The sequence below is a fragment of the Berghia stephanieae genome, chromosome 1 (genome assembly GCF_034508935.2).
Source record: "Berghia stephanieae isolate SIO BIC M18660-M18661 chromosome 1, UCSD_Bste_1.3, whole genome shotgun sequence".
In the NCBI taxonomy this organism is placed as follows: domain Eukaryota; kingdom Metazoa; phylum Mollusca; class Gastropoda; order Nudibranchia; family Aeolidiidae; genus Berghia; species Berghia stephanieae.
Genome location: NC_088360.1, coordinates 87,403,446 through 87,414,712, shown reverse-complemented (window position 1 = coordinate 87,414,712; position 11,267 = coordinate 87,403,446). Strand labels below are relative to the sequence as shown.

General features: G+C 33.4%; 1 protein-coding gene across 1 annotated transcript in view; it reads right to left on the bottom strand.

Moving 5' to 3' along the window:
* Positions 1-11,267, bottom strand: part of LOC144960415 (uncharacterized) — a 33,253-nt gene that overhangs the window by 14,281 nt on the left and 7,705 nt on the right. The window contains exons 3-15 of the mRNA XM_078893499.1: positions 11,170-11,225; positions 10,405-10,765; positions 9,791-9,912; positions 9,521-9,626; positions 9,063-9,180; positions 7,573-8,655; positions 5,272-5,378; positions 3,885-4,129; positions 2,676-2,994; positions 2,246-2,307; positions 1,250-1,392; positions 880-980; positions 327-438 (exon numbers count right to left, since the gene is read on the bottom strand). Of these exons, the coding sequence (XP_078749625.1) occupies positions 327-438; positions 880-980; positions 1,250-1,392; positions 2,246-2,307; positions 2,676-2,994; positions 3,885-4,129; positions 5,272-5,378; positions 7,573-8,655; positions 9,063-9,180; positions 9,521-9,626; positions 9,791-9,912; positions 10,405-10,765; positions 11,170-11,225 (2,935 nt within the window). The remainder of the gene's footprint in view (positions 1-326; positions 439-879; positions 981-1,249; positions 1,393-2,245; positions 2,308-2,675; positions 2,995-3,884; positions 4,130-5,271; positions 5,379-7,572; positions 8,656-9,062; positions 9,181-9,520; positions 9,627-9,790; positions 9,913-10,404; positions 10,766-11,169; positions 11,226-11,267) is intronic.

Sequence of the window (11,267 nt, the reverse complement as noted above, 5' to 3'; positions counted from 1 at the left end):
TCCTTGAGTCTGATTAGTTGAATGAAAATATCGACAACTGGCTTTTTTAAAATTATGAATCTTTTATAAAAACATAATTTCTGAAAAAAATATAGGGAGATTTGAGGGACATTTTCTGCAAAACTTAAAAAGCAATAAATAATAATAATAATAATAATAATAATAATAATAATAATAATAATAAAAATAATAATAATATAATATATATAGCATTTGTATAGCGCATAACCATGACTAGGTTAAGGTCAAGATTGATATTAAAATCCACAGGTCAGATACAATGACATTCATCAATAGGCTATATTCTTCCAAATGAACACACTTACTGGAACGTCCCAGAACAGAGCCCCAAAAGTTCTGACATGTTATCAGCTTGAGAATCAATGCGACCACTCATACCTCCGAAAATCTTCCCTGCAGTCATTTTACATGATGAATCTGCAATAAAATATTTACAGTCAATATCTACGTAACTAGCATTCATGTAATTCATAAATCATTTGCCATTTGAAGTTTTCACATTTAACTTAGTTCAGCTGTTCTTTGTTGTTTGTCTTTTTTTTTTTTTTTTTCATTTTAGTGTTCATTTGTAAAGTTTCAACAAAAAAAATAATAAAAATCCATGACACTAATCTTAAAGGTACACAATAAAATTCAAAGCATTTTTTTCATTCATGTGAAATGAATGTAAAAATTTTATGAAGTAAATGAGGTCAAAGGTAGGAGCTAATATAAGCGAGCATATACTGTGCAATAATTGCCTCATCACATAGTCAATAAAAAAAGTCTGAGATCAATTTCAGGGTAATACTTCAAAGAACAACCTTATATCTTCCTACGGAAAATTGGATTAAAAAAAAAAAATTTTTTAATACCTACCAAAGCCATCCATTATAGCATTGTCCTCAGTTTCATGCGCATCGACTAACAGAGATATTCTTGACTTTGGTGGCCTCTGTGATGGGGTCATTTTTAGATACCTTTCATAAAATAGAGAAATACTTAATTCTAATTGTCAAATCAAACATGACATCATCAGAATATTGAACATTAATATATGATTTAATAAAGTAACATTAATTGCAAGTTTAAAGATGCATTAAAATTTTTTTAACATAAATGCCAATGTTGCAACAATTCCAAGGAATAATTACCCCCCCAAAATTTTTTAACAAAATTAAATTATTTGATTAATGAATGATGGATATACATATAATAAAACACACTGCTAGTTGCAATGAAAACCTACCCATCAGCATCCAACATCTGGGAGTGGGGGTTATAATTGCTACCAGAATCATTCAAATTGTCCCCTGGCCGTGTCGAGTTGCTGCTTTCTTCAAATTGACTTGGTCCGTAAAGATCAGGAGATCTAGTGCTCTCCCTGTGATACTGATGATTAGAATTTAGTCCAAAGGTAAAAAGAAAGAAGAGTAGACTAAGCCAATCACCATTGCTTTATTCTAATATATTATCTCTGTATAACCCAGTGATTTAATGGACGGTTGAGAGGAGAGAGAGAGAGAGAGAGAGAGAGAGAGAGGAGAGAGAGAGAGAGAGGAGAGAGAGAGAGAGAGAGAGAGAAGAGAGAGAGAGAAAGAGAGAGAGAGAGAGAGAGAGAGAGAGAGAGAGAGAGAGAATTAAAAAGGCAATAGGTACCTCTACAACAGAGAAAAAAATCCCGACCCATTTGTCCCTCCCCTTCCCCTATCAACTAACTAATCAAAGAACACCACTGGTCTTCTGTGTCAATTGTGACATCTGGTGCCAGTCTGTCTGGCCCGACGTCATAAAAACGGGACTGTCACCAAATTTCACGAGACTGAGCACAAGTGTCAAAATATGACAAAAGACATAATGCTGATTTTGTGGTTTTGAGGAAAATGTTTAACATGGCAAATTCAGCGGAAAATTATCATCACTGTTTATTTATCCCAAAAAAATTTGAAAAAGGAGGAATTGTGATGGGGATGGGCGGAGACAAACTACCATTTATGCAGAAATCCGCCTTTAGGCGGAAGATTCTCAGCCCTGTAGTATACATTTGACTGCTTCCCTCTCAGTTAAGAACTCTGGTCAGGGCCAGGACAAAACCAAGTTATCTTATTTAAATTCAAGGACAGAAAGCAACCTGGAAAGGAAAATGGAATCAAGGGGAGAGATGACAACAAGAGTGATCTCACCGCAAACCATGGGAGGTCAAAGGATCCCAACCCGGAATTTGAAAAGCATAAACAAAACTCACCTGTGTGTCTTGAAAATGTTTTGTTAATGGTGTAAGTTCAATATCTGGCAAACTTTCATTATCTGGGAAAAAAGGATTTGTAGAAGTTATATGACAATTTAGCATCACATCTCATGAATCCATTTCATTGCTTCATATAGCCCTGAAAGTGACCTCATGAAGATGAATTTTGTGCTGATAATTTGATTATGAGAAAAGCATTCATATATTATGACTGTCAACATATAAATATCATTATAATGGTAAAAGCAATTGAAAAATAATTGATTTCTAAAATATATTTTCATAATAAATATAATTCAGTTTTATATATATATAGGCCATCACTCTAAAGTCTTGCATGTAGCCAGGTGGACTGTCCTCAAATGCAACAATATCAAAAGTGAAGTTTATGGCATCTATTACGTTTTTGTCACTCCAATCTACTTACCATTAAAGTATCTGCCCTGGATTGATGCCTCATGATGAGATTTACTGTCCTCTTCATCATCACTCAAAATGCGATGGTAAGATTTCTTTTTTCCTTTAACAGGCGTAATTTCATCCTCCTCTTTTAACTTTTGAGTCGCATCATTTTCATGATCATCATCACCATTATCCTTTTCGTCTTTGAAACTGTCATCTTCATCTTCATCTGATACTTCAAATCGAAGCTTTACATCATTTGAGTCTTCCTCCATACCAAATATATCTTCCTCTTCATCCTCCTCATCATCATCCTTGGCTTCAGTGTCCAATAATGGATTATACTATTTGAAGAAAAACGAAAGGATTTTGTTAATTGATGTCAAACAAGCTAACATCCAGTCATGCATCTAGCATTAAGATGAAGTCTGGGTTTTATCAAATTTATATTTTTCCAATTCAGCAAGTCCTTACGAAACCAACCAAACCATTCTGATTTAACAACAAATTACAATAGATATAGATATATAAAAAATAACTTGAAAAAAATCTTGATAATTTTAATAGTGCAGAGGCAACTCAAAAAGGTTGTTTATAAAGTCTATAAATAAAATCAGATTATTTGACTTTTAGGACATAAATTTAAAAGCAATAGATACGCATTGTCCATAAATCATAGGTGACTGGCCACCACAGCAAAATGTGGAGGTTCTAAAAATGAGGCAAGTTAAATTATTGCCCAAAAAAGAAAGTTTGCCAGCAACGATTTTGGTTCATTCCAGTGCTTTAGAAGAAATGGATAGGAGTAAAGTTTACAGAAAGACCAGGAAATAAGTTGACACCAATGTACACTTGTACCTGGTTTGAAACAACTAGAAATACTATCACAGAATCAGTACCAGGGGGGGGGGCGGGGGGGGGGGGGGGGGGAAATGATCAAATAATTGATACTGAGTATGGAATTTGATACAAACTAGTCTCCATAGTTGAAAAAATCATACATTTAACAATCTTCCTTTCCACAGCATTATTACGTATTTGTTAACCCATGTAAAGAAAATTCACTCCTTTTTGGAGAAGCCAGGAAATGGACAAGAACAAACCACCTAACTCCAAGATAAGTACAAAAAGAGATAAAGAAAAAAACCCCAACAGATTTAAGGAGAACAGAAGAGACAGCATGTGTGGGCACCACCCAGACATAATTTTTCCATAAAATTTAAGAGAAACTCACATCTTCTCCGTCATCTGATCCATCCATCATGCCAAACAAACCATCTTCTTCTTCCTCCTCTTCATCACTACTTGATTCATCATCTGTCATCTCTGCCTCTTCCTGCTCTTCTTCACTCTTGGACCCTCCTTCAAAGCCTTCTTCGTTTTCTATATTAAACATTTCCTGCCGTCTTAATCTGGCCTCCTCTCTCTTTATCTTCATACCTACTCCAAGCTTTTCTTTTAAAAGAGTCAATTTAGCACCTGAAAAACAAAACAAACAAAAAAGTTTGTACAAAAGTGTGGATCACAGAAAAATATCTTGACATGCAAACATCAGCTTAATTTATTACAAATCTCGAACAAATAAAACTTGTTTGAAGATTTTTGCACCACTGTCTGACCAAGTTCTTTTGTTTTTATTTTTAAAGTTTTCAGGCAATTAACTGCAAGTTCATTATTATTGTAAGTTAATTTTTTCCCCCAAAAGTACAATGGAATCCTGATAAAGCCAAAACTGCCAGCCCAAAAAGATTGGTTGACTTTAAGCAAGGAAGACTTTATATATTATCAACGGAACACATAAAAAGAACAGAAAATTTGGGACCAATAAGAGGCGTTAACTTTAAGCAGAAGTTGATGCCATGCAGCTTCCTCTGTAAAGCTTAATTTTACATCTAAAATCTTTTAAAAAGATGCATAAGTCTATCAATTGTAATATAAAAATCCTCCCCCCCCCCCTTTCATCAATAAATCCTTTTTGGAAATAGAATTCATGTTTTAACTGTACTATGGGTAAGTCTTTTCATCTCTTGATGAAGATCAAAAGTCTGTTTATTTAGCCTTGTTTTTGTATATGAATTTTATTCTTTACATCATTGCTGAGCAGCAACAAAATAGTATGTGTCCTTCAGCATACCCATGAAGAGACCCACAAAGCTTATTCCAGTTTTTATTGCATTAAGTGGAGTAAAAATTGTTTGTAATCCTTTAGAGAACAAGGCAAAACGATAGGATTCAAATTTGTGGGGTTCCCTATAAGTAAATAGATACATCACTCAACTCACAAGGAAATGAATCACAAATAAATCCAGGTTCAGTAAAGATTTAACTCATTTCTCTGTCGTCTCAGCTGTGATTTGCGAGGTGTTAGATCTAATGGAAAGCGTTTTGAAATAAGGATTAACTCTATGGCTCCATGAGATTAAACGACCACTACGAATACTACTTTAATTGGTAAGATAGAAAGAATGATACATTTTAACTTCTTAACCCTTGCAGTAAATTTGCAAATATAGCAAAAATTAAAAGAAATAAAATTGCACTTCAACTGAAGAGAAAAATGGATCCCCACTCCCCTACCAAAATTCTATTACATTTTATCCAAGTATTATTAGCAATCTTACCAGGAGCTGTACTGGGTAATTCCTCTTTCTCTTCTTCTACGTGATAGGTCAATGATTTCAATTTAAGTTCTTTCTGTTCTCCTTCACCACCTTCCTTCTCAATGATACTGTGGATTAAGAAGAATGTTTTTTACATGTTAAATGGCAATTACAAAAAAAAAAAAAACAGAAGAAAAAAAAAAAACTTTTTCCAAATGACATCAACTAATATCAAAGTGACAAGTCGTCATAATATATGATGAGCAATTTATCCAAGTTTCATATTTTAGTTTTAGACAGAAAAGACAATCTAAATCTTCGTAAATGAATGAAGTATTCAAGTCACCAAAAGTGAAGTATATTTGATCTCAATCATGTGAAATACAAAACCTTGTGTGCATAGCTATGACAATAAACCAACTGGCTTTGTCACAAATATGAAAGAGAGAAAAAAAAGAAAAGAAATAGTACAAATTGTCCTAACAATCTGTACACATAAAATCTGTTTGAAAAAAGATTATTAATCTGTAGTATCAAACAGTGACTAGCTATACTTTTGAGATTAAATTAGTCATTTATCCCTAATCAATTCTACCAGATTTAACAGACCCAGCTACCCAATCATTGCTGGTAGGATAAAGGGGAGGAGAAAGAAAAACAAAAAAAAAACAACCAAACTGAAACCACTTTTCATTCATCTGGCTGGTGTAGTATACATTATATGTAGTATATGGAAGATAGGGTGGAGTTACATAGATTTGGAGATTCAAAGGTTATTTTTTGGCAGTTTGTCAATACAGGATACAAATCGTAATTGCAATTTAGAATTTCTATTAACCATAACCAACATAAATCGTATTTAAAATAAACTAGAATCAAATTACTCATAAACATGTGGATATGATAATGAAGTTATATTATTAGAAATAAAATAGAGAGATTTGTCTTTACCGGTTTTACAGAGGTTATAACACTTTTAGATCGTTTCTGAGACAGTACAAAGAAAGGCGAAAAAAGTCAAAAGATTTAAATCAAGCAGCACTTACGAAAAAAAAAAAAAAAAATGACAAAGGGATGTTTAACAGAGACCAGAAGTAGACCAAAGAGCAAAACATCACTGTCGCTAGTCTGAGACCATCCAAAAGTGAAGACCTGCTACTGCCAAGATTTAAATCCAGCAGCACTTACGGAAAAAAAAAAAAAAAAAAAAAAGGGACGTTTAACAGAGACCAGAAGTAGACCAAAGAGCAATATATCACTGTAGCTAGTTTGAGACCACCCAAAAGTCAAGACCTGCTCTGCCACAGGATCCCTGCCAAAAGGGAATCACTCAAATGATCAGATACAAATTACATAACAGAAACTAAAAATAACATATTATATACTGGAAAGATAATTCAAAGGAAATAAATCTATTTGACTTTCCCTCTCAACCAAAGACTCCGCACAGGGCCAAGGTGAAACCAAATGGTCTTATTCTAGAACAAGACCACAAAGCTGTATGGAGAGAACAAATGAACTTATAATGGGATAAAAGATATAGCAAGGTTGAGGTCATGTTCCATGGGGGTTAACATTCCCCTTTCTTGTGAAGAATGCCACCCACCACTGGAAAGAAGGAGAAAGTAAAATTTAAAAAATAGAGAGAGAGAGAGAGAGAGAGAGAGAGAGAGAGAGAGAGAGAGAGAGAGAGAGAGAGAGAGAGAGAGAGAGAGAGAGAGAGAGAGAGAGAGAGAGAGAGAGAGAGAGAGAGAGAGAGAGAGAGAGAGAGAGCTAAAAACATCAAATATTGTTTTTAATGCTTTTTACGGCGCTTGTGACACATTTAGGTCATTCATCACCTGTAAAATAAGAAAATGGAGTCAAAAAATTAGATTTACAATTGAAAACTCTCAAGAAAAAGTAAGACAAATTGAAAGGGTTCAAAGGGGAACAGATGTAGATTCCAAGAGCACACTATCAATGTATTTAGTTTAAGATCACCTTAAAGTCTTTCCAAACAAAAGCATAGGTCCCCACTCCAATGTTTACAATCCACTATATATCTAAAACAAAAAATGTAACAGTAAATAACAGAGATGATTTACAAGGAAATAAATATTATCTCCCAAAACTATAACTATACATTTGACTGTTTCTTTCCCAGCCAAGGACTCCGGCCAGGGCTACGACAAAACTTAAGTAATCCCATTACAAGACAAGGACAGAAAACAACTCACAGAACAGATATAGGGGATAGAAAACACAGCATAACCTCCCACCCTTATTGAAAGTCTGATAGGTCAATGACCCCGGCCAGAAAAACATCGAATAAAAACTCACCTCAAATTTACATCATAGGAAGCATGTGGTTTCTTTTTAGTTTTGTGTTGAATGAGTCTGTCCATCAATTTCATCACACCTGTGTTTGTTGGAGTTTTTGTATGCTCCTCATTATCCAAATTTATTACAGAATCTGGAGACCCGCTCAACTTGGGTAATTCTGGCACCATAAAACCTTGTTGCTCAAGTTTTTCTCGAAGACTAAGCTTATTATATTTTATATTTGATGTATCACATTTATCATCAAGTTGATCCTTAACCTCTTGACAATTCAGTGAGCTAACTTCATTATCTACTTTTTCTGCAGCATCCAGAGACTTTGTTGAATCAACACTTTCACCGAAAATTTGTTTCTCTTGTCTTTGAATATGTTGTTCATTATCATCAATTATTTCACAACTCTCAGAATTTTCGTGTACTTCTGTTTTTGAATATGACACAGAAAATGGCAAGGAATTTTCCCTCTCACCTTTTGAAGTGTCATTACAATCTTCACCAACATTTTCTCTCTCAATACACAAATCATAATCTTCAACATCTTTTATAACTTTCTGGTACAACTCTTCCTCTATTTGTTCTTCTGTTGTTTGAGAGTTAAAGAGATCACGAGAGGGATCTTTTTGTAAATTAACAATCTCTGTATTCTCTCCAATGCAATTCTCCTCCTCTCTATTTACCACTTCAACTACATGTGAATCATTTTTCGTTGGAGAAAGTCTTGAAAAATTATCTTGTGGGATTGGGCCTACTTTATTAGATAAATGTGTGGACGAATCAGTTTGTGGAATGGAATTAATGTCGGGTAATTCCTCATCGTCATTACTTCCATCAAAGAGAGGAACACTGGCACAGCCAGTTGTAGAAATACTTTCAGATAGTATAACGGTGCTAGCCTGGGACAGGCCTAAATCCTGAGACTCGACTCCAGAATCAAGAGAATTTACAACAGGAACAGTGAATTCTTGTTGGATATCAGAGCTGGCATCTTTATTTTTCAATGAAAGCTTTGAACCCTTCACTTTTTCACCAGGATACTGTTTTGGAGGAGCTACAGCGAGCTTCTCTTGAATTATCAAAGCTTTTCTGAAAAATAATAATGAAAATCATGAAATCATGTTCTTAAGACTTCTAGATTCCTCTGAAAATAATGTTTTCAACTTTATGAATAAGTAAAATGGTTGCTACAGTTTGGTCATTATTTAAGACATTTTTAGTGAGTCAGAAAAATGGAAAACTTGATTTTCATTTCATCATTTTATGTATGATGTTTGTAATTGTGTTTTGAACGAGCAAGTTATTACAGATTTGAAATTACACTTACATTTTAAAGGAATATCATCCTCTTATGTCATTTGCAATAAATCACACATTTATATAGTAAAAAACAACATTGGAACAGGCATTCCAAGATTTGAAAATAAAATTAACTGCTACTTAAATAATTCATGAATTTTTACAATTGCCAAAAGCATGATTTTATTGTTACATACTGAAAATCTCTGGGTTTATTCAAGGTGGAATATTCTTGTCTTTTCTTGGAAGCTCGGGCCAAAAAGTCATCCAAGGATTTCGCTTCAGGCTCATAATAAGGTAGATTGACTCTGGAATCTAGATAAATAATTATTCAAACTGTCATTAAAAATATTTAATCAACATGCAATAAAAATACAACAGTGTTTGAATGTTTTGAACTAGATCATGCGGGATACTTGGCAGTCCTGATTGAGGTTATTCCTTCATTAGTTTTGGCGGAAAATTTGTCACCGGATTGTTATACTTTTTAATGTATTTTTCCCCACCAAAATGCTGTTCTTTTTCCTATAATGACATAGGAGAATGATTAAAACTGCCCAATATAGGTAATTAAGAGTTGTTTTTTTAAATTACCCATAAGTCCCTTAAGAGACGCATCAAAATATATTATACTCAATTTGATGACTTTACTTACCTCTTAGCATTCGCTGGGATTCACTGTACAGTTCTGTCATCTGTTCAGCTGTTGGCTTTGCTTTTCTATTTAACTTTTCTTTCTGCTTTGGAGTTTTTGAAGCTCCCTAAAAAATAGAAAAATATTTGTATTTAAAGTTTGAGGATTAAAGCCCTAGGCCTCTAAATCTAAACCAGCCATTAGCTGCACTGCTCCAATATTCCATGAATATATCATGTTAAAGGATTAAATGTATATATAACTCATATTAAGAAATTGAAAAGGACCCACCTTCAATTTCTTCAATTTTGCAAGAAGTGCAGGGTCAATTTGACTTTCATCAAAACCCTCATCGCCATTACCATCATTATCCTGTGATGAGTTCCTGTCTGAGCCTTCATCATCTGTTAGAGCTAACATTAAAAAAAGAATTAAATCCATATCAATCAGCAAACTTATTTCCTTCAAAACTACAGATCTTTGGCAAAACTTTATTTTCAAAGACTCTACCAAAATACTGGACACATATGTGGAACAGAAGTTTCTTAAATTTTATTGAGTTGAAGTACATAATTAATTTACAAGACCATTTCTGTTTGGATATACATGCTCAATAAAAATCTTTTCCAGCTGTTCTCTGTCTAACTGGAAGGCCATTGAAACTGAAAGATCAAATTTCATTTATCACCACTCTAAAACAATGCATTGAAGATTAAAATCTGATTTTAAAGCATGAACTCTTGTACAAAAATTCAATATAGGAAATCTGGCATTTGATGGAGTATTATTAGACACAACTCTTTTCAGTATCACAATACATTTTCTTTCTTCAATAAATACATAGAGAAATCTCTCATATTAATATAAAAAATTAAAAACTAATAATATTAAACTTGAAAGCAAACCTGGTCTTTGTTCGTCATCACTTTCTGCATCAAAGATATCTCTGTCCTTAAATTCTATCCTCAAGGATGATGGTTCGACTGATCCATCATCTATTTCATTGTCATCTTCGATGCCTTTCTCCACAGGAACTTCATTTTCATTTTCCATTTCCAAATTGAGTTTAAGGTCATCATCATCATCATCATCATCATCATCATCATCATCATCTTCACCACTTTCTTTGTCATTACTTTCAGATGGAGCTGGTACATTTTCCTTATTTTCACCAGAGAGATGAAGGCTTGGGCCCTTTTCCTTTAGTTCTTCATCTACATCATTGCAATCATCTCCATCATCATCACTGTTGTCATCTAAAATAGCCTAAAAGAAAAGGAATGGGAAAATATTAAAGGGATAAATATATCACTTCTGATTACTTATTGTCAGAATGACACATTGAATTCACAGTCAAGATGATTAGAATTACGATATCTGGATATTGTTTTACTAAAAAAAACATTCAATGTTTATTTATAAAATTAAAAACTAATTGTATAATTTAGACTTTAAATTGAATTCTCAGCATTCTTTTGCAAACCCAAATGTGATACTGTATTGAGGCAGTAGATTACATAGGATCTATTTGCAATAGAGCAACCTCTTCAATTGGTAGATTTTGATAAAAATAAAAGGCCATATTTATAATACAGAATAAAAGTAACAGTAACAGATTCAAACAATAATGTTCAACAAGGATTTAAAAGTTATCAAAAATACAAACGTACTCTTTTCTTCACCTTTCTCCTACACACAACATCATCATCAGAGTCATCAGAAGTACCTAAGAATAAAAGGGTATTTTCTTTTTAGTTTGACAGAAAAA